We start from the raw sequence: 24425 nt of genomic DNA on the forward strand, positions 1-24425 counted from the left end.
ATTCCCACGAAACCACCATCGGTCATTGTAGACGTGGAGGAACAGGAAGAGTTTGACGCCGAAGAACTGTCGTAAACTCCGGGAGAAGAAGAAGAGGACCTATACTTTGAGGGAGAGGAAGATGAGGACCAACAATCAAACTACGGCTTGGCGCCATCGACGGCACAGGACCTGGAGTGGTAGGACCTCGATGCCGAAAACCCGGAAGAGCCTGTTGAGCCTTACCCTTCGAGGCCTTCGCCGCCAGATGACATTGGGGCCTACAATATGGTCATCAAAAGCGCAGCTGCAGCTTTTGGGGTCAAGCTGGAGGAAGAAAAGCCAAAAGCAGACTTTTTGCTTGAAACACTGCTCCCCATCCAAACGAGGAGCCAGTTCCTCTCCATGCTACAAAGTGTCATAAACCAGGGGAAGGAGGCGTTCAAGGACCCAGCAACATGCAGGTCCTTCACACCTAGGACGGAGAAAAAGTATAAGCACTCCTCACAGGACCCTCCCTACATCAAGGGATCCGTTACAGCGGACTCCATCATCGCGTCAACTGCCAGGAAAAGGGCTAATGTCCCGGCAACCTCTGGCCCACTACCAGACAAGGAAAGCAGGAGGATGGACCTGACTGGGAGGAAGATTGAGAGAAACGCGGCAATGCACTGGCGCATGTCGAACTCCAATGCCCTACTCAACAGACACCAATACCAACATTGGGACAAAATGGGGGACCTAATCGAGCACCTGCCCGAACAACACCAGCAAAGAGCCTTGCACCTGGTGGAGGAAGGGAAGAATATCGCAAATTCTTGCCTTAAAACGGCCTTAGATGGAGCAGAAACATCAAGAAGGTTGGTGGCAATAGGGATAACGGAGAGAAGGCAGGCCTGGCTCAGGATCTCAGCTTCAAACCGGAAGTCCAGAACAACATTCTGAACACCCCTTTCAACAGGGAAACGCTGTTCGGAGCCCCGGTGGATGAAAAACTCACCCAGCTCAAAAAGGAGAACGAAACAGCAAGGTCCATGGGGGCCCTGCAATTCAGAGGGATGAGAAGAGGTACCCCAACACGGAGACCATACGGAAGGGGCGGAAACCAGCCGGGAACGCCACACCAGACTTTCCAGCAGGGGCACCAGGGCGACAATCACGGCCAGCAGGGGCAGCAGAAACAAAATTGGCAGTACCAGCCTTCGGGGCCAGTCCTTTCATAGTAGACGGAACGGACGAGGGCAAAGATGAAGAGGGGGAGAACAGCCCGCCTCAAAGTGACTCCGCCCGGCGAAGCGTGCTCACCCACAAGATCCCTCCGAGGGGAGAGCACAAAAAATTCAACAAGAGGGAGTTACACAGACCAAACGGCAACGAGCCTGCAACACCAGTAGGCGGCAGGCTGAGATTTTTCCTTCAGGAATGGAAAAAGATAACAACAGACAAATGGATACTCAACATCATACAGTTTGGATACTGCATAGAGTTGGAAAGGAAACCACCGAACAGGAAACCAAAGAAAAGGGAACACTCAGGACAGGAGCTAGTGCAACTCGTAGAGGAAGCACAAGAGCTACTCCAAAAGGAGGCGATAGAACCAGTACCATTCAAAGAAAGGAACAAGGGAGTGTACTCAAACTACTTCCTGGTACCAAAGGTGGACCAAACACTAAGACCCATCCTGGATCTACGGTTCCTAAACAAGTACATAAGGACACAAAAATTCAAAATGACGTCCCTACAAGAGGTACTCCCTCAGATGAGAGACGGAGACTTCATGTCCACCGTGGACCTCAAAGATGCATACCTGCACATTCCAATGAACAGGCGGCACAAACATCTGTTAAGATTTACCATCAACAAAGATCACTACCAGTTCACAACCATGGCATTCGGACTAAAGTCCGCACCAAGGGTTTTCACAAAATGCCTTGCGGCAGTGGTGGCGTACCTGCGGAGGGAAGGGATTCATGTATACCCTTATCTCGACGACTGGCTAATAAAAGCAAGTTCACGCGAAAGATGCGAGGAACACGCACAGCGGGTCACAAGGACGCTACAAAGCTGGGATTCTCCATACACTGGGGGAAATCCTCAATGGAACCGGAACAGGTGAAGATCTTCCTGGGAGCACAGATCAACACCATACAGAAAACAGTGATCCCCAGCGACAAGAGAAGGACTTACTCTCCATGCAAAACTGAGAAGTTCTACATCCAGAGCCAGAGAGCCTCAGCCTAGCGGCATGGATCCTGAAGACATAGAGTTCGCACACCTTAAGCTACCACAAAGCACCATGCGAGTGCTCCGGGAGGCAAGGAGGCCAACGACACGAAAATGCTATGGGGAGAAATTAAAGAGGTTCACACAATGGTGCAGCAGAAAGAAACTGCAGAACAAGTTGACAAAGGAATCAACGGTGCTGAGATACCTCACACACCTACTAAAGGCTAAACTATGTTCATCCTCGTTAAGGGTACACCTAGCAGCGATTGTAGTAGTAAAGAGATTCCTGAACGGGGCGAAAAGGATAGCACCACCAAAGAGGAGGCCGCCTCCGGCATGGAACCTCAACATAGTCCTGACGGAACTTATGAAGGCACCCTTTGAACCCATCCACAAGGCCTCACTTCAAATGCTGAAAATAAAGACAGCTTTTCTGGTGGCAATAACCTCGCTACGCAGAGTAAGCGAGCGACAAGCACTAACACTGCAAGAACCTTACATCCAAATACACAAGGACAGGGTCGTAATGAGAACAGACCCACACTTCATGCCAAAGGTGGTGTCGGCATTCCATATGAACCAGACAATTCAAATACCGAGCTTCTTTCAGAACCCAGCCACAAGCGCAGAAAGGGCACTGCACACTCTAGACGCAAGAAGGGCGGTGATGCACTACATCGAGAGAACCAAGGAGCACAGGAAAACGAAGTAGTTTTTTGTGTCCTTCGCAACCAGCTTCCTGGGTAGACCAGTAACAAAAAGCACCATCGCTCGATGGATCGCACTGACGATACAATTCTGCCACAAACATGCAGGGCAAGAACTATCGGAAGGGGCACGGGCCCACTCCACAAGGAAGAAAGGAGCAACAATTGCATTTCTGGCTAACACACCCATTCAAGACATATGCCTGGTGGCAACATGGGCTTCAGTGCACACGTTCACTAAGCACTACTGCGTGGATATACAAATGAACAAGGAAGCACAATAGGACAGAAGGTGCTTCAACATTTATTCAACGACCAACGCTCATCTTCCACCCAGCCGCCACAAAGATGACAAACCGCTACAAAGTCTATGCACAGCATAGGGAATCCAGAAAGATTCACGCTGCAAAACGAATAGTTTCTTACCTGTCGGTGTAGTTTTGCAGCTTGAAGATCTTTCTGGATTCACTAGCGAATCCACCCACCTCTGCCAAAAAGATAAGCCTGGAGCAGAATGTGGAAAGACAGAGAATAGAGAACAAGAAGAGACTTAAAAGAAGCGTGTAAAAGGATAAGATTAAGGAGAAAATAATAAAATTGCCTAGGATTAAAAAAAAAAAAAAAAAGAGAGAAGGAAAAAGAATCCGAAGATGGCGCCCCGAGGTGGGAGCTTCCGCAGGAAGCGTGCCGACGTCACGAGAGGTACACCAAATGGTGAGACGTTGACGCCCACCTGGCCTACAAAAAAAGAAGAAAGACTACGATTCCGGACCCAACCACCAGACCGCGGAATAATGCACAGTATAGTGAATCCAGAAAGTTCTTCAAGCTGCAAAACTACACCGACGGGTAAGAAACTATTCGTTACTCACATATATACAACTGAGAAATCAATTCACTAATGAACACACCTGTTCAGACAGTCCGCTATCTATACAGCCCTTCTGAGATGCACTTTTGAATCTAGAGAACCAGTGAATCGGCCATTCAGACATGTATGCACAGAGTCAGACAGCACCCACACACCCACATAGAAAGTCAGACCCCCATACAGATACTCATACAATCAATGAAAAACACATATACACACTGATGTAGCTACTCACCAAGCCATGCACCTGCTTACACACCAAGTGAGAGACTAAGAGAGACATTCACACAGTCTAGTCACTAATCCATGCATTCAGTAACATACATTCAATCAGTGACTTATAGAGTCAGTCATGCATCTACTAAATAATGTATTCAGGCACTTTTACATCGACTTATTCTTGAATAGACCTTGGCATAGATATATATGAAAAATATTTAAACTTTACAGAAACACACATTCACTGGATGATGCCATCAGTGATGTCATTTGAGATGTCATCAGTGATGTCATGAGTGATGTCACTGACAATGTCATGAGTGATGTAATATGTGACGTCATCAGCACTGCATTGCAGGCGCGCGAGTTATAGTTAGCCCAACTAACAATAACAGGCGAATTTCTCTGGTTTTATATGAGTCAAATATCCAACTAACTATAACGTCCCTGAAACCTATGGTTTTTTCAGTGAATTTCTAAGGTTTTTTAAATGCTAATTCCTAACTATAACGTCTGTAAAACCTATGGTTTTTTCAGTGAATCTATATAAATATATACACACACACGCATCTAAATATGAAAGTGGGGGTTTCACTTGCCTTATATACACTTGCCTAGCGTGGTAAAGGCGTGTGTTTTAAACGCATGCATTGCAATGTCATACAACCTTGTCAAACGGGGTTTTGAAAGTTTGAGATAGAGGAACTATTTATAAAGTCATCATCCTGAAGAAAAAACATAGTAAAACCTGCACCACATGCATTGTGGCCTGGTTGCATCGGAAAAGCAGTGTTTGTACAGTCCCTGTGAAGAGGCCTGGCCAGTTCTTTGGTGTGTGCTGGATGTTTGAATCTCGCCCAGAAAAGAGAGTCTGGTTGCAAAACTTGAAGAAATTCTCCCTCCTCAATATCCTTGAGGCTGGATACATTCTGTTAATCCTTATGAGCAAAGATGATTGCATCGATTGAGGCTTGCGATGAATCCCCATTTACACAATTGCAGAGTGTTAGTTGTGGCAAGCTCTGGCACTTGAAGACGCAGTGGCAAAAAAGTGGCCCTTTGCGCAGCACATGCTTTGCCAAGGTGAAAAGCTTTTAATCAGTAGGTTCCACAATGTTATGATAATGGTCTTTTGTCCAGGTTTACACCAATTTCCTTTACATTTGACGGACGGTTCTAGGCCTGTTTATTTGTATTTATTTATTGTTTCCATTTTTAAATAGTGCAAACCCAACCCGAAGGTAAGGCATTGGAGTGTTTTGCATGAGCACCAGTTGCATTACACAAAGTCATTTTTTTTTTGGCACGGGAAGAATAAGTGATTTAACCAGAATCACAGGATAATGAACTGACGCAGAGACTTGAACCTGGCTCCCCAGTTCTAAAGTCGGTAGCGCTGGCTGTAGCGCCGCATCCTCTTTTGGTTCCTTGTGTAGATTTGGTGCATGCGCATACATGCTCCCATTCAAACCCTTTTCTGCTGAATGGCTGTTAACAACACTATTCCCCCTGCCTTCTAGATTGGGGTTATGATTCCAACAGGGCATACCAAATATTCACATAATGCTAAATATGCCCACATTGGAATCCCCATACACCCAGCCTACTACATTGTGACTCTGGTTGATAAATGCCCCGCTGTAGAATTGTTATGAGCAAGGGTTACAGCTACGAATGGTGCAACAGGCTGTGATGGGCCCTTTGAAACACAATGATGGTTGTGTTTTTTACTCCTCATCTTGTTATCAGCGGGATCAGTTTCAGTACTTGCATCTGGGTCCATGGCAGCCACTGCATATGGCAGGGTGGTTGCTGAAGGCAGAACTCTGGGATTGTTTTCGCCTGATGGTATGAAGCACACTTCATTTCATATTTTGAATTTTTTTAGCCAGTATGATTTTGCAAGCTGGCTGATGCTTTCGAATGATCATCAAGTATAATGAGCTAAAGATCAGGATACTCTACGGGCACGTTGTCATGTTTTTTATGTATCGATAAACATACAACAAGTTCAATTTGTGGTATGTATGTGTATTTATATGTTAAATAATATGAAAAGAACAAAACAAACTATATACATTGATACTTTCAGAAACACTTTGCTGAAGGAAAAAAGGAGTGTTTTAAAAAATATTTCAGAATTAAAGATATTGGACCTGATTACAGATACAAATGTGTTATTTTTTTTCTTTTAGGACTTGAGAAATCTGTAATAAAGACGTTGATTGGCATGGACTTGGACAAGATTAATCTTGACTTAATTGAGGCTGTATTGGAGTGGATTGTGGATGGTGCTCACTCATATCCGCCAGGTATTAAAACTATGAATTAAGATCTGAACTGCAAAATGGAGCGTGGGTTATGGCGCTGCCAAACTATTTTTTTGTTCCCAGACTTGTAATAAACTTCAACTATTTTCATTCAAGTTTTTATTTTATTTTTATATAGGTCTTTATTGCATTTTAATGTTTTGTAATTTTCCAACAACTGACATCACTGCTACAACATGGGAAACAACTCAGCTGGCACCGATATTCAGCTACACACATTAAACTACATCTGTGACCCAGTGATCAATCGCACTCAATGGTACTGAGGGGCGGCAACTTGTGTGCCCTGCAGAGGTCCAGTTAAAGATGGGGGATTGTTAAGCCATAACAACTACATCTCAATGTTAACATAACTTGTTGTGAGAGCGACGCCACTGTTGAAGGAGGGCTATTATTCACCAACATCAATACAGGAAAGAAGACAGGAGGGGGAGGGAGGGGAGTAGGGGCACAACGGGGACACTCAGGACCAGGCACCCCTCTCCTAGTTTGCAGTGGGTCTATGTTATTGGGTTCAGCCAGTTTGTCCAGCAACTTGAGTGCATAGATTTCCTACAACGTGGCCACCAGCTCAGCACTGCCAGTGAACATCTTGGGACATGACATCTGCCTCTGCCCACTTCTGTATTGCTATCATCCAGCCCATCTCCAGAGGTGGTGTAGCCACCTTCTAGGACATTGCTATCTGACACTTATATAAAATCATGCCAAAGTCCACTAACTTCATAAAGTCTTATCTTTTTTTTGTCCTAATCGTTATTCCCAGTAGGCACAACAGAGGCTCAGGGGCCAACTGGGTATCAACTCAGTGGCGGCTGGTAGGGACCAGTGGGAGGAGAGACAGGGGGTTAAAAAAAATGAAAAAAAGAAACTTACTTGCTGGTCATTCCAGTCGCCAGCCGCTGCCTTTCCTGCACACAAGAACAAAGGAGCAAGCGCCCAGGCTGCCAGCCAATCACAACACTGCAATGCATCATTGTGATTGGTGTGAGTACCGTGGTTCGGTGCTCAGATGGGGAATGGGAGCCTGGGCATGTTCTCCACCCATGCTGTAATGCAACCTGGGTGGAGAACATGCAAAGCGCGCGTGACGGTGTGGCCGTCCTGAGAGGGCAGACCAAACCTCCATGTACACTTAAGGATCAGCCACCACTCCTCCTCCCTGTGATGCAGGGAGCCCAGCCCCGCTGCGTCAATTGCAAGCTCAATACAAAAAAAATAACGCAGCATTATTATCCTTTTTTTAAAAATATTTATTGAGCTTGCATTTGAAACAGTGGGGCAATGCTCCACCACCTTAACGGAGGAGTCAACGCTGTATCCACCACATTCAATATAACCTCCATCATCTGTACCCACACCTGTGCCAGTACCGGGCACATACATACCATGTGGAGAAATGGCACGTTGGAGTACCTGCAGCTTGGATACTCCGGGGACGAGAGCGAGAACATCCTGTGCACCCGATGTGGTGTGAGGTAAGTCTGGTGCAGGTAATTAAATTGCGTAAATTTCAGGTGGGCATTGCGAGATACTCGCTTAGCATACTCAAGTGTCACCCTGTTTCGCTGAAAGGACCATATTCACTCAGTCCTCCCACTTAGGCTTACTGCACAAAGCGTGATCACTGCTGTTGGCTAATAATGTGTCATACAACATTGTGACCACCCGTCACCCCATCCCATGAGTGAGGACACATTGGAGCGTCTCATGCAGCACTGGTTCTCTTTGGCCCATTCGCCAGGTGTCTCGCACTGCTAGCACAAGCGAGCTGTGTACCACAAAAAGGCCCATTCCCAGGTAGTGAGAAGTCGGCAAATCAGGAAAAGACCACAGAAACCCTTCCACGTAAAGCACCCACCTGACTATCCAGAGCCTACCGCCACAGGGCCAGGTCATGAATAGCTAGCTCAGTTCTCGCCCTCGGTACAATCCATCATGATAGTTGTAGTGCATAGGACACCTGTTGCCGCCGGGGCTGAATATATCTGTTCCAGCAGTACCTACCCACGCATGCCAATCTACTCAATCCTCTCCGGGGGCTACACGTGTCCATCAACTAATTGAATATCTTAGTTCCCCGCAGTTCGGCTCAGATAGCCACACTCAGCCATTGTATTGTTGGCTATCCATCTTATTGGCCATTGCGGTTAAGTCCCGGCATAATTAAGCTAAAGGTTCTGCACCCCCAGGTACCCGCCATCAATGGCCTTTGGAGTGTGGCAATAGATACCCTATGTCGACCTTCCATTCCCCCCCCCCCTTCCCAATCAGTTGTGACATCAGACCCCTCAACTCCTTAAAGTAAGGACATGCCAGCACCTCTGGCAGGGCTGTAAACAAGTAAAGAAAGCGTGGTAAAACTAACATCTTTGGTATTGACGTACATTCCATGGGCAAGAGCAGGAGGCCCTTCCAAAGAGCCAGGGACTGGTGCACGGCCATCAACACTATACCAAGATTACTGTCAAGCAGGTCACTGTCTGAGTGGAATACATTGATCCCCAGGAAGCAGAAGGTTTGTATGCACCAGGGCAGTATTTAGGTCTGCAACCCACCCTTTCTGCCTGTTCCCATCACCGCAGAGGGAACAAGTAGGATTTCTCCCAGTTTATCCTGAGGCCAGTCATCTCCCAGAAGTGCTATAGTCTCTTGAGTAGGGCCCCAGCACCCGCCGGGGGAGGGAGGGATGGAGGGACATCTATATCCACATCCACATCCACCGGCGGGTGCTGGGTCCCTACTCAAGATACAATATCAGTTTACATGGATATTATATTCCAGTCTGTCCCTAAAGCCACACCCCAGTCCGGGCCCCATTCCCTCAACAGACAGGCCAGGGGCAAATATGGCTGATAAGGAGAAACCCTGTTGGGTGCCCCAGTCGATTGCAATTTTGCATGAGTTCTGGAGGCCTGTTTTAACCCTATCCTGTGGAGCCATGTAGAGTAGTTCCTCCTTGGGCTATCCAGCTCAAAACCCCATGTGCATATGCCACGTACCCAGGTCCTAACACTTGTACACGCCACCTTGCTATTTTCTTTGAAGTTAATACCTTAGTAATATCTTTTCTGGTCCTGGACAGAAACAAGTTCACACGCTCAAAAATGCTTTTGACTCCACCTCTTCTGTCTACTAAGTAATTGGGCATATTATCCTTTCTGTAAGGCTAATTCTCTTGATGAGGTACACCGATTTTCCTTACGCAAGTCCTTCTACTATCTCCATTCTTCCTTCTCCTCCTCCTCACCTCATGCACTCTTATATTCCCACCCATGCTGCGTACAATGAATCACAGTATTCTGTAAAGCTCCTTGTCCTTAGTCCCAGCATCTAGCCATAAAGCTGCGAGGAATGGTAAACTTGGGCTCTTTAACAACCAGTTTAAGTTTGCGGAAGTGGTGGCACTGGAATCTGGGCTTTGCCGCATCCAAGGCCATATCAGAGTCCAAAATTGTTAGGTGACGTAGCAGAGCCCACATGAGTGACCCTGCTGTGTCAGGTCATGGCTGCAGAGTGCATCTGTGGCTAGCCATGTGGTGCCTTGAGGTATTCCAGTGCTAGCTAGAGGGACTTGACTTTGTTTGTGGAGCCCTACTGAGTATAGCAGGACTGCAGCATAATGCAAAGCAGCTTTTGCCATAAAGGGAAACAGCTAAGAGGAATGTTGGAACAGTGATTAACACTTTCCTCTAGCTGAGTGATGACATAACTCTGAGCACTATTACACAGTATTTGGAGGTAGATGGAAAACATACCCCTAAAGAGAGTAAGCAACATCCAGCCAGAGAAGAAGGGTAATTGTGTTACCCAAGGTCTCAGCTCTCGAGTAGCTTCTGCAAAGAAAACCCTGAGAGTTCCAGAGATCCGGGACCAGACTTTATGGTGATTTGCACTGTGACTTTGATCTCTGCAGCATGTGTTGGTAAGCATTACAGCATTGCTGATACCTGTCGCCTTTAGTGACACCATGTTGTCACTTTTTGCTATAGACATTGGCATTTTGGGTAATACTTCGTTGTTAGTGTCCTTGACTATTTGCAAACGTTTTTCTGAATAATAAATTGGTTGTCTCCAGCATGCAGCAAAGCCTAATTCCACTCCCTACCTTTTTAACTACGCCTGTTGCTCTGCAAATTGAATGGGAACAATGGAAGGAAGGAGTTGAAGCCTACTAGGAGGCCATTGATGGTGAATAGTTCACTGAAAGAATTAAAATGCCATATTATGGCATTCCTTAGGACCTGAGAGCAGGAACATTTTAAAACGCTTATCTGTGTCTGCTGTTAAGGGTGAAGGCGATGTTTTTGATGAGTATGCCACAGCTATTAAAACGCTTGATGCTCGTTTTGAAGTAAAAAAGAAAAATATTATAATGTAGAAGCAAAAGGCATCAATTACCTGGTGTGTCTGTTGAGTGTTAGGTGGTTGCTGTTGTTGTGTAGTTTCCACCCTACAGGAGGAATTGTGCGTTTGTGGATAGCATAAGCGTTGGGATTGTGCCAGACTGATTCCATGCACCTCCTCTGGATATGTTATCCTATAGGCCAAGCTAGCTCACAGCGCCACCATAAGCCACTCTAAGCCTATGATGGGTAGCAAATGGTTCTGGCAACCACTGAACAGGACAGCCCTTATCCACAAGGAATCGTGGTAACAGATCGAGAACCCTTTTGCTCAGTCACTTGTCCTATCTTCCGCTCAGAGAAATATTCAAGGGGTACACAGTGGGGCATTTTCAATATTTATTGAGCCAACGTGATTCTTGTATAAAATATGTGCTGCAATGATCAATAGAAACAAATGAAAGTTATTTGAAGTACTAGGACAGTGAACAGAATTAAAAGTTCCACCATTGTGCTAAAACATTGTATATATGCAAGCATATAAAACAATATATAAATCTGGTGTACTCCTACTATGCATCCCCTAATCTAAGTGTCTAGGGCGTGTGTATACTCTCTGACAAGAATCCCTCTACAGGATGATCCAATCCCTGTTACCTGAAGGGAAAGAATGTAGATCCCCATTGTGGTCACGAGCTGGACACCCCTTGTAGAGATAACAGCAGGTTGCTGGGCCGAAGCATCAGCATGTAGAGACCTCCCAATGACAGCAAAGTGCTCCACTGCCAACATCTGGGAACGGATGATTATTTATAACAAAAGGCATCCTTGCCTTTGTCCGAGATCTTGATCAGGCTGCCATTGTTTGTGTGTCATAAATAGCTATGCCACCATATGTACGAAAACAACAAGCACATTTGCACAACCTATGCATAAACCTTGTGGATGGTGTCAAGGTAGCATGATAGTGTTCTTGCCAAGTTGATTATGTAATTCTGTAAGCAAGTATAGTTTCCAAGAAACAAATCCAGACTGTCACAGATGCAAATGAGGATTTCAGTATGGTGGATGTAATTGGCAGCCTAATTGACAATTGTATTTCAGAAGGCAAGTGGAAAGCTACTTTGGTGAGCGATGGAGTGTTACAAGTGGTTATAAGTTATATTAACAAAGTTTGGTCTAAAGGTTGCACAAATACGTCCTTAGAGCCTTTCAGGCATGTTGTTTCAGAGCTAATAGTGTCTGATGGCATACTTTGAAGAGGTGATTTGCTGGTAGTTCCAGAAGCTGTGCATGCTAATGTTTAGCCTTTGACTCCTGCAGGTCATGTGTTATATGAGGGACATGAAAAGGAGAATTAGAGATAAGTTCTGGTGACCTGGAATGGACAGGGAAGTGGTGCATTTTGTGAGGGAGTTATATGTTATGCTCCACCATAAGTGACAAGTCTCAGGTCACTGTGCCAAGCTGTACCAGTTCCTGGCAATCCATTGGGTTATATAGGGTAGGGATGTCATTGCACCAATCAATTAGGTCAAAAAGAATTGTTGGTGTGGAATTGTGGTTGTTGATTGTTATTTGAGGTGGGCTGATGTGAAGTTTGTGATGTCCTCCAACCCTGAAGGGGATGATTGATTTTTTTACAGTCTCTGTTTTTGAGGGAAGGGGCTTTTAGTAAGTTAGTGACAGATAATGGTGTGCAGTTCTACTTCAATGAGTTTGAGAATATTCTGTTACATTGGGGTGTAAATCATGTCAAAACCTCATTATATGACGTATGATAGTTTGCTGAAAGGTTGTAACAGTGTCATTGACGACAAGCTGCAGTTGTCATTTGCCAATGTGTTGGATTCGAGCAATGATCTTAAAAGGCTTAATTTGGGCCATTCATACTACTCCTAATGCTGTGACTGGACTCTCTCATTTTTCTCATTTGAAAGGTTAGTTGCTTACTACTAAATTGGTGCCTCCTTGGATGGGAGTTTGTGTGTATCTGAAAAGATGTCTGCTGTGAAACATAAGCGTGAAGAAGCGCAGATGAAGTATGCTGGAATTCCATGGGCTAAGGGTACACGTTCAATTTTGGTAAATTCACTAGATTGTGTCAGGGTTTGATTGTGAAGCATCATAACCAAGTATATGCCAAGTTTTCACTCCTGAAAAAAGTTATTAAAGTTGGAGATCGTGATGTTATGCTTGAGGTTGGCAATTAGTGGAATAAAGAGAAGTTGTCACTTCAAAGAACTGGGTTATTTCATGGTCCGTTGATATAAGGACCTAGTGCTGGGGTAATGATTCTTCTGGGGTGTTCAGTTTCATGATATTAGAATGTTAAGAACACCAAGGCTGAGGAAACCTCCAGTGAAATATATGTGACTATATTCAAGTGGCACATGACTGTTTAAGTGCATTCAGGATCTGGTGTATTTGACTGTTTGAACAAAATAAGGTTTCTGAGTTGTACTGCAGTATCAGTAGGTGTTTTTCCTTTCTATAGTGTCTATAGGAATGAAAGACGTCGCAGCCTGGATGAGCGACAGCGGCCTAAAACTGAACTCTGAGAAGACAGAGGTCTTCCTCCTTGGACCCTCTGCCACTGCGTGGGACAACTCCTGGTCGCCCCCTGCCCTCGGAAACCCACCCCGACGGACCACACCCGGAACCTCGGCATCATTCTAGACTCCTCCCTCACCATGACCCGCCAGATCAGCACTGTCGCCTTCACCTGCTTTAACTCCCTCCGCAAGACCTTCAAGTGGATCTCCCCGAATGCAGAAAGACAATCACCCACGCACTAATAACCAGCAGAGTGGACACCGGTAATGCCTTCTACACCGGAATCAACAAAACCCTGCTACACAAGCTCCAAACCATCCAGCAGCCAGACTTGTCCTCGGAACTCCACGACACAAACAAATGACCCACTACCTACGAGACCTCCACTGGTTACCCATCAAAAAGAGTAACCTTCAAGCTACTCACCCATGCCTATAATTCCCTCCACAACATCGGACCCAAATACCTCAATGAAATAGTCTCCTTCCACGTACCCAAAGGGAACCTCCGCTCCGCCGACCTCGCCCTGGCAGAGAACCCACACATCCGCAAAACCAGAGCAGGTGGAAGAGCCTTCTCCTACATCGCAGCATAGACCTGGAACGAGCTCCCAGTCAACATCTGATGCTCCCCCACTCTTCACATCTTCAGGAAGAGCCTCAAGACCTGGCTCTTCGACTGATCCGGAGCTGCACCTCCCCCCGCCCCAGCGCCTTGAGACCCTTACGGGTGAGTAGCGCGCTTTATAAACCCCTGATTGATTGATTGATTGGTTTTAGTAGAAAAAGTGTATTGAGGCTTTTTTTCCGTGAAGGAGAGATGGAATGTACTATGTTGAATATTTTGAACAGCAGGCTGGTATTTTTGTCTACTACTTGGCTATTCGCTCTGTGTTCTACTTCAATAAAATTTGAGTTGAATCTTAACTATGATATCCACGCTTCTTCTTGTTTGACAACCAGTTCACCTTTGTTATAAACTCTCCCTGGAGGAAACATATTATGGAATGATATATTTTCGGTTAGTAGTAGGATGTTTAACATCATCTCTCTCTTAGAGGTGGATCCAAACATGGCCGTCAGGCTTCAGCTCGGGTGTGACTCTGTGAAATGTAATGAGTTTCATCTGATTGTTAGCCAGTTCTTTGATTTTAGTGAAATAGAATTTCCTTTCCTGTTCGTCTCAGGCTAAATAACAATTTGTTGAGTTTTAGAAACAACTTAAGACTCACCTCTTCATATAATGACTTACTCATTAGTTGGTTCCTTCTATCAGTGCTGGGAGGCCCGTTTTTGGGCTAGCTTTTGCGCTTTACAAGACTCGTTAACGTAACAGTGTAGAAACAAAAGTCAAAGCAGTACCTATACTTTTATTCAGGAGTTGGCGACTGAGAATAAGGGAATTCAATAATTTTATGTTTGGTTAATTTAATGGAATGGAAATATTTAAAAACACAAGAAAGAAATGTGGTAACAGCCCAAAAGGATTTAGTTTTATATTTGCAACTCTACCAACTAGGTGTCCACACGGTGTAGGTGTACTATTACAAAGATATAAAATCTCTTAACAAAGAAAGGAAGTGAAAACAATCCATATATATCAAGAGAAAGGCAAAGAACCTGTGACTAAATAAAAATGACATCTATGAAGTCGATAAGGAAAGAGAAATGCTGGTGGGTAGTTTAGTACATGGAAAAGAGTACCTAGATGAGAATAGCGGTGGGCATAGTTCCAAGCAGGATTGATTGGAGAAGACAGGCTTGGAGGAAATGGGAAGGAATAAGTGGGAGTTAAGTGAGAAAGTTACTTGATTAGATGTATAGGGAAACAGATATAGAGACAGAAGAAATGGAATGAGAAGTGGGATGCATGAAAGACAATTAAAGATGAGTTACTAGTCCAGATATAGTTCAAAGAGATGAGTTATTAGTTTTTTTCAAAACTGAAATAAGTTCTTAAGACATGTCAACTCTTCAGACAATGAGTGCTGTATGGAAGAAGTCGCTCCTTACAGTGATTGACTTTATGCATGCGTCTAAATTCTAAAGTAATTTCTGAAATTGTGAAGCAGTGTCAAAGCTGTGCTGGGTTTGGTAGAAGATGGACTTCATAGATGATTCTTTCTATCTTTGATTTCGTTTTCACCTTCAGTGAAGGAAAATGGAGTTCTCGCAATAACATTACCAACTTCTTTGTATCAGACATTACTAGAATTTTCCTAAAATTTACCAGCAGTATTTTGTCCCTATAATTCCCTATAAAAAGGATAATAACCAGATTGACAATCATATAAGGAGTGGATTATCACTGTAGCTAGCAACCTTTATTTATTTCCAAGATTCTAGCAAAGGTATATATTGTGCATGTATCACTTGATCTGAGCAAAATAATTTCTAGTATGTGGGATTGTTATAGGCAACGATTTCTGGTATTCGTGTTTAAGCACGGAGTCAGGAATAGTATCCTCAAATAAGGAAAATGGATTCAGTTGGGGAAAATGTTTGCCCTCTTGGACAAGATATAATATATCGGCGGAGGAATACATAGCTTTTCTCAATACCAATGATCTTAACTTAAAATTCAGCGGGCATATCAGTAACACCAGCGTTGTCTATTTGGATTTGAGAGTGTACGTTGCGGACATTAATATTCTGACCCGACTGTATCGGAAACTCACAGCGGGCAATTCTGCTCTGCACGCTAGGAGTTTTCACCCTAGGAGTATGAATAATAACATCCCCCTATGGGGAGCTCCTACGGTTGAAAAGCAACTGCACGAGATCAGAAGAATATCTCCTTGCCAAGGCAGAAGCATTTAGGCGTTTTAAAATCATGGGATATTCACATCAGACTTTAAGTGCAGCTGAGAAGAGAGCTGATGTGATTTCCAGATCAGAATTACTTGTACCCAAAACATCAAATAGAACAAGCTCAAGCAGTGAGACTAAGCCTGCCAGAATGATCACCCCTTATAATTCCAAGACCCAACAAGTGGTACGCATTTTCAAAAAGAACTGGCATGTCCTCCAGACAGACTCCATCCTGGAAAGTGTAATTCCCGCACAACCCTTGATCACATACAAACGCTGCAAGTCCATCAATGACCATCTAGTTTCTAGTCATTACTGCACATCCATTCAAAAAAGAGACAACATCACAGGGTTTTATCCTTGTATGAAGTGCAAGGCTTGCAAGTACAGCAAGAAAGTTAACAGCTATAGCACCTCTAAAAGTGGACCTAAGGCAAGGAGAAAAATCAACCGATTGCTAAATTGCAATTCGGTATTCACGGCGTACTGTCTGGAGTGTCCGTCCTCAAAGCAATATGTGGGTAGCACTAACCATCCCACGAAAAAGCGCATTTTAGAGCACATGCGTGCAATCTCGAAAAAAGATCCAACATATCCAGTGGCACGCCATTTCGAGATTGCTCATAACCGTAACCGTGACCTAGGAAAATTCTTCTGTATAGAGCAGGTCCCCCAAACATGAGAGAGGAGGTGACAGAGTCAGGAACCTATGAAGAACGGAGTCAAAATACATCATTGACCTAAATATTATCGTACAGATAGGTCTAAATATTGCAGAAGAACTCTGGGTCCATTTGGACTAGCACTCTTCTCCCTATATACTGTTCTTGTGATTAGAGTCTGTACTACATAATTGAATGAAAGCTAATGTTGTCTATAAAATGAAAAGCCCAATACGTGGAGTTATATACTGTCTCTGAAAGCCTTGTCAGAATGATTATCCATTAAGGAGAGAGAGTATCTTATTTACGCAGGCTGCCCATAAACTCTTTTGCCAGGTCCAAGATTCGTCCATTCAGGGCTTTATTTCTGCTTGCCATTAGGTAAATGAAAGGCATGGTATTGTTTGTACATAGTGTTGAGAAATATCAGTTTTCGAAGAAATGTGCAAATGAGATTTCAAAAGGTGACGTTTTACATATGGAGATTTCCTCTGAAGTGTCATTTTTCCATTTGTAAATCATACAACCTGCCTCAGGATTAATATGTATATATGTTGTAAATAGACTTGCATAGCAGAATGTTTAATGCCGGAGAAACGCTGTAAGATGGCTGCTGCTGTTTAAACCAACTTTGGTCATAATAGTTCTTTTTAGGCCATCTTCGCTGTCAATTAATTCTGTTTTTACGTCACACTGTGCACTTTAAAATGGTGGTTTTAGAATACACTCACCGACATCGAGGAAGGCAGCAACGCCGAAACGCGTCTGTTGGTGCGGGGGAGGGTCTGCATATTAAATCTTTCATCTGAAATTCCTGTGAGATTATTGAGGCATTTTGTAATAAAATATCTAGGTAGTTTATTGAAGAGCGATACAACAGTAGCTGCATGAAGAGGAAGTTCAAGGATGGGGAGGTATTAGGATGAAGAGTATTTAAGGTTTTATTGTTTTTATTGCATTTTAAAATAATACCTTGACCTGAATAACCTCCCCATTCACACCCAGAGTCCCCAATCCTTGCAAATTCATCCTTCCCTAAACCCTTGTGTACCCCTCCCACGTCTAATCATCAACATCACCTTGCCCCACCTGAAATCCAAAGCCAATCATTTAGAGGCTCTTCACTGGTACAGATTAGGGGATTTTCTAGTTTCCCGTTGTACCTAAGTTAGTGGCCCATGTCCACTCTCTTAGCTGAATCATGTAACTAATGGTGGAACATACATAAGTGGAAGAACCCCAGCCACTCTAAAAAAGTGAGGGAATGCAAACCCTGTAGTCAAAACAAGAGAAAGCATAAAATATAGGAGCCTTCAGTAACAAAGCGTTGCTTTTGATTGTCTATGCCATTACAAAAATAAATATTAATTATTGTCATAGCCCATAAGTTCCAAATTCTGTGCAGTCATAATTTTGCCATTATGACTGTCTTCTCCCACTAAGAATGGCACAGTCTATTTAGCAGCCGATAACACCTCCTCAATTTTGTCCCCAAATTAATGAAGCGAAAAGATAGTCATTACCAGGTAAACCAACAGAAGAGTCGTAGGCTGTCTAGGCAAAGCAATATTGTACACTTGGTTACAGATAATAATTATTCCCAAAATTGTGTCAGTTTAGGACGTTTTTAGAATACATGTAGTAGTGTGCCTTCTCCCCCAACATGCACCAACATCTTTCAGATTTCCTGGTGTTCCGCCTGTGTACTCTGGAGTGGGTATAGTACCAGCAGTGCACTAGTTTGCAGCCTGATCCCTTGCTCATTACACAGTTAGCTGTTTTATGGCTTTAAACAAAGAATTCCTCCCATTTTATCTGATAGGTATGTCTGCCATTCCTGTTTAAATAAGATCTGAAAAGGTTTTATTGCATTGATAGCCTATCCTGTAGAAGTCTAACACTAGGTGCTTATCCCTATACATCCTTTATATCCACTTCTCAAAATCGGTGAGTGGTATGTTACCATACTTTTTGATGACTTGGTGCAAGACTAAATCTTTTAGTATCAGAGATTTGAAAGTCTTTCTTTATTCCCCTCAGTAGTTTAGATAATGACATTTTTAAATAAATCCCCAACCTACGTGCGTTTTTCTTTCAGCAATCCAAATCCCTAATCTAGTAGTGCCAATATAATGTCTGGCTTGCTTCCTACTAGAGTGGAAGGAAAAGTCACAACAATCACACCAGTAACTTGGGAACTCTGTAATCTCTTACGTCTCCAATTATTTATCTAACCACTCTCTACTGTCGCTGTCGTTTATTTAAAGAGATAGGCATATGCATATGTTCTGAGCTTGACCACTAACCAAGAATAAGAGATGCTCAAAATAGCCACTACGGATTGTAAATAACCCCCGAGCGAGCTAGCCTCTTATTATGCACAGTGCTATTGCAAAATAATCCATGAAAATAGATTAAAAAAACGGTGCAATTATTAGGAAGTTTATTAAATAACTTTGAAATATGTGTCACTACCTCAGTTAAAAGTGCAGTTTAAAATCCAGCTCGATATTTAAGAATGACAAACTCTTTTGCTTTAAGAAATGTAAGAAACATTAGTCAAAGACTTGGGGCATGATCTGGAGTTTTGCGAACTTTACGGACACCACCATAATGGATTACTGTGTGAAAAATTTTGAGATCACTGCTGGCCCAGTGGTGTTCTCAGTACTGTGAAGGAACCCCGCATTCATGGTGGTACCTGCGCACAAAAAGAACAAGAAATTTGTTGCATGGCAGCCATTGGTTGGTGGTTTGTTATTGAAAAATAAAAACTAACAACCCCTTTGGAGCCATTATTTTTTTTCCTGTCCACTAGGTTTAGCGATCATGGACATTAAAAAAAAAAGAACATCATCCCACAAATCTATTCCAGATAAGGGAAACGACTGCTACTATGTGCCAGGTTGACCAGGTTTCGGCGAAGTGGTCCAGACGAGGGGTACTAACGATTGAAGTGTCGATGCAGGAAAAGGCCAGCTTGCATGAAAGGCAGCCATAATTGTGTGCCGCAAAATCTATATGCCCAAATATATCAAACAATTCACTCAGTACAAGTAAAAAAAAAAAAACACACATACACACTAATTCCACACACGAAGAAAGCCTAACACCCCATATTAGGTCAACTAGAAGGACCTTCAACTGAGAAAGCTTCTTACATGTAGTAACTCTAGCCTACTTGTTCTACAAGATTACCTTCTATAGTAAATACATTATATCTTACTTGACTCCACCCATTATGAAACATTTGGGTATTGCATGATATAGCTTATACACAGCTTCTAAAGATAATGTGAGACACTATTGCTGAATGAAACGGTGTGGAATATTATGTTAATAGTCACTAAATTTGGTAAGTGTTACAATATGAAATGCCAGGAGAACTACTTATGTAGGGGTTTGGGGCAAAAAGAAGCACCCAGGAATAAATAGAATGGTTGGAAGGGGCTTCCACATTTTTTTTATTTCAAATTATTTATTTCTTTCTTAGGTGCTATACTGGTATTTTTGCCAGGCCTGGCAGAAATTAAGTCACTTTATGAGCAGTTACTGTCAAATGCTTTATTCAGCAACCGGCGAAACAAGCGGTAAGTATGAAAGATTGTCTGTAGCGCAATAAAAACTGAGTTCTACATAAACTAAGATAAAACCCCATAATGGAGTACTCGCCCCTCATATATTTAAGGGCAAGTCAAACACACTTCATGCTTGGGGTGCAGTGAGAAGGCCTAGTAAAAATGCCATCACTTATTTTATCAGGAAGAATCAGTAAGGATCTCCCTACTTTGGTGTGCAGCTGAATAGGCATGTACCCACAACTAAAGGTTACCTATCTTCAAACGTTGAGTTACAATAAAGTTGTTTTGAGACGTGGATGCTTAGGGTGTCGAAGACAATGCATCCAATCTTGAAGGTAATCAAATGCAACCCTTAGCTGAGTTGGTGCATAATGTATTTTCTCTAGTGTAGGACGGCTTCTGGTCTTTTGACTTTTATTGATACTAAGGGATAATAGTCAAGAATCTCACCTTGAGGTAATTGACTATCATTTGCCCAACTCTTTTGGGGGTTTGAAGTTTGAGGGGAAAAAAAGTCTGCATCCCTTTTCTGGGAGATGCTTAGGGATAGGTACGTCAGTAGCAACATTTTTAGTAAGTGCATGCAATAGAGAAATCGAGCAGCGAAAAACTGAATGATTGGTCTTCTTCTGAGTCTTTTAATATACACATGCTTCACTAGTTTCACTACAGCAGTGTACTTTGTACAAACGGTCTCTGTAACCAAAGTGCCTTTAATGCCTAGCCCTCAACCTTTCACTGAATGTGGGTGAGGATTTTTGCAAGCTGGAATTATCTTTCTACAGCTTGATGAAAGGTTCATAAAATATCTGTTGGATTTTAGTTAAACGCTGCATGTCTACTTGAATAACAACATTTCAAATGTAAATCTGATTTTTGCTTAAAACTGTGCTGTGTGCAGAAGTCTGTATTTAGACTCGTGTTGTACTTAATTATTCCCAAATTATATCAACATGCCCATAATTTAAGTGTTGGAATCAAATAAAGAACTCGAGGGAAAACATTTTCAGAAATGTAACACGCCTTGTTTTTATTTCTCGGAACCATTCGTTTTCTAGATGCTTCATTTATCCGCTCCACTCATCACTCTCCAATGAAGAGCAGCAGTCTGTGTTTCTGAAACCCCCTGCAGGGGTCACCAAGATCATCCTCTCCACTAACATTGCAGAGACTTCCATCACCATTGATGATATTGTATACGTTATTGATTCTGGAAAAATGAGAGAGAAGAGGTATGCAATATATTCAAAAAGAACGGAGCTGGAAAAGAAAGCCCATTTTCCAGAAACCTGTTCAGTCATTTAAACCTGTTTTTGATGTATCATTATAATCAAAACACACTAATCGATCATTATAATGTACAAAAGCAGCAAATGAATCTGAACTGTGAGCAGAGAACATGCATGTTTCTGCTATTGCATCAAAAGTAATTCAAGCTATCTTTGCGCCCGCCACGGTCGCAGTCCGATTCCCCCCCGCCATCCTAATTTGGCATGCGGAGAACCGTCGTCCGATGTCGGCAGGCCCAGCACCGCACGGCTGGTGGTGGCAGGCCTTCCACCATCGTAATCAGCCCCTAGGTCTTAGAAATACATTGATTTTTGTCAAAATAAGATGATTTTGCTACTTTCCACTTTTAAAAAAACACGTCGTATAAATAAGAGTCTATGAAAAATGATCACAACTACATCATATACCAAGTAGGCGACTGACCCTTAACATTTAAGACTAAGACTGCAGTCCCCTTAGGCCAGTTCTTTTGATTCTTTAGAGGAGGTACTAGAAATGCTTCTTGTCTTAACACTTTTTTACCTCCCAGATTTGTACTTTTGTTTTATTTTTTTTACGCTCAGTGGTTTTCTCTCATGAGTTTTTCATTATTATGACGGTGCTCCAAAGAATTCCACTGTGAGTAACCGATTTTTCTCCCTTTACTTTTATGGGCTTATTCAAGAACTACACCCAAGTAGTAGCAAGGTATAGGCTAATGATACTGTGGCATGAGTAATTATTACAAGGCGAAAACATCACCAAAGGCCTGAGGGTATTACAATTGCACATTTCTCCCCTGTATTTCACCCAGATATGTTGCCTCTTTTCTGCAAGTGAGATTTTCAAGTAAACTAGTTCTACAGGTTTCCCCAAGGGATGGTGGAATGGTAACTCTTGCTTTGATGGATACTTCTAGGTTCCTTATCTCTTGGGTCCCCTTCAGGAACCTGGCTGAATTTGTAAAAGTCAAAACAGTTGGTATGTGGTACTCTGCTCCATCTGGATGGTGAGTTTTAGCTCAGACATGACGTCCCGAGCCACATAGACTCCATCCTGATGTCTGTTCCTTTTTTTCTTTATACGCCCTTCAATGCAAAACCGTAGTAGCTCTCCTAGGAACATTTTCTCCACAAAATCTACTTTTGTAGAGTTAGGAAAGATGTGCCCACCCGTAAGACCGGTTTCAAACTCTGTCACTCTTTACGTGGGTAGATGTCCATATCGAACTATCACAAGGTCTGCACACTCGAAGTTGTGCGACCAGTGTGTTCTCATCACCCCATGGCCATTAAGAAGCAGATGGCAAAACTCTTGATGATGTGTGCATGTGATGACTACAGGGCTCAGTGTCGAGCCTGCTCCAGGTACTCCTCCTCTCACTTGACCAGGAAGTCTTTGAAGCCAGCATTGAAGAGGGACCAAGCAAAGAAAAATCACTGTAGAGGGATTACTCCGCATCCATGCATGGATCTTGTTCTAGAGGTACACCTCCAGGTCAGCAACATCACTCCCTGACTTCAGCTATGGTGTCGCTGCCAGAATCAGTAATTGTTGATAATACACTTGTGCCGCCTCAGACCTTGTCGTCAACCCGAGCCCAATATCACCCTTTTTAGGTCTCGCCTGACCCAGCGCATGTGCTGGTCTGGCGAGACTGTTTGAGAGGGCTCCAAAAAGTGCTACCAGGCCAGCCTAGAGCTACAGTGCATGTGCACGGGCCGCTTTGATGTTTGATCGCGATTACTTTCACGGCCGCTTGTTTCAATTAGCGTCCCTGTCACTTTGTCCTGCACTCTCTCCTACCACTTTTCCTCATGCTTTTCACTCCCCATGGCTGTTACTCTGCTTTGTTGTTGCATATTTATATAGCGCGAACTCGACCCAAAGGTATTGGAGCGCTTTACATAGCACCGTATTTACATTATACATTTAGGCACGGGAAGATTAAGTGATTTGCCCAGAATCACAGGATGTGGACGCGACCTCGAGGCTCGAACCCTGGTTTCCTGCATCAGAGGCGGCAGCTCACAGTTGCACTTATTTTCTACACTCGCTATGCTTGTCCCGCTGCCTTGCACTCTGTCCTGCCACCTTCTTAAAGAGGCTGGAGACCTACAAAATGGCTCTGCGCATGCCGCACTTGTGTGCAACTTACAACTGAGTCACCGTGAAATCATACTCAGCCTTAGGCCTCACGCTTAGGGGGAGCACTGGGACGCTAACACTTCATGAGCTCACTTAAAACATTACCAAGATAGCTCCCGCAAAGGCGTCCTTTTTGTAAATTTTATGTATCGCAAAAACAACGATGGGTGTACTGGTGGCCTTCAGTCCTTTCCTTCAATGTCTACAACGCGACTGAAGAGAGGGGGTTTATAAAGTGTTCTTGAGTAACTAAAGATGTAAACAGGACGCATTGCAAAACCAACTTGCCTATAAATATAATCTAGGGTTGCTACCTTGCTTGCACCTTACTCTATGCTGTTAGGACATCATGTTTCTACTACGGGCTTGTTATCCGGTGTGTCTGTTCTATTACTTTATCTGACATGCTAGTCCAGCTGGTTCAATAGAAAAAAACATCACAAGTCCTCGCACTTTCTCCTGCTACCAAATACAGTTCGGCCATTGCTTCCATGCTCACTTCACCCTCCCTATGTTTTTCACTCCCCGTGCCTGTCCCTCTGCCTTGCACTCTCTTTGCCACTTATCCTCATGTTATTCTCTTGTGCCCAGTCCCTCAGCTCCACACTCTGCTTTGCCACTTACCCTTATGTTCTTTAATCATTGCACCTACTTGTCTATCCTGCACTCTGTCCTAACAGTTATCCTTATGTTTTTCACTTTTGCCTTTCACCTGCCCCGT

At 43.5% G+C, this 24425-nt stretch overlaps 1 protein-coding gene across 2 annotated transcripts in view; it reads left to right on the forward strand.

Annotated features, from left to right (window-relative positions):
- Positions 1-24425, forward strand: part of DHX57 (DExH-box helicase 57) — a 387132-nt gene that overhangs the window by 289516 nt on the left and 73191 nt on the right. For both annotated transcript variants that reach the window (XM_085612312.1, XM_085612311.1), the window contains 3 exons: positions 6198-6314; positions 20200-20296; positions 21346-21519. In XM_085612312.1, the coding sequence (XP_085468438.1) occupies positions 6198-6314; positions 20200-20296; positions 21346-21519 (388 nt within the window). The remainder of the gene's footprint in view (positions 1-6197; positions 6315-20199; positions 20297-21345; positions 21520-24425) is intronic.

The sequence above is a fragment of the Triturus cristatus genome, chromosome 6, assembly GCF_964204655.1.
Source record: "Triturus cristatus chromosome 6, aTriCri1.1, whole genome shotgun sequence".
NCBI lineage: Eukaryota > Metazoa > Chordata > Amphibia > Caudata > Salamandridae > Triturus > Triturus cristatus.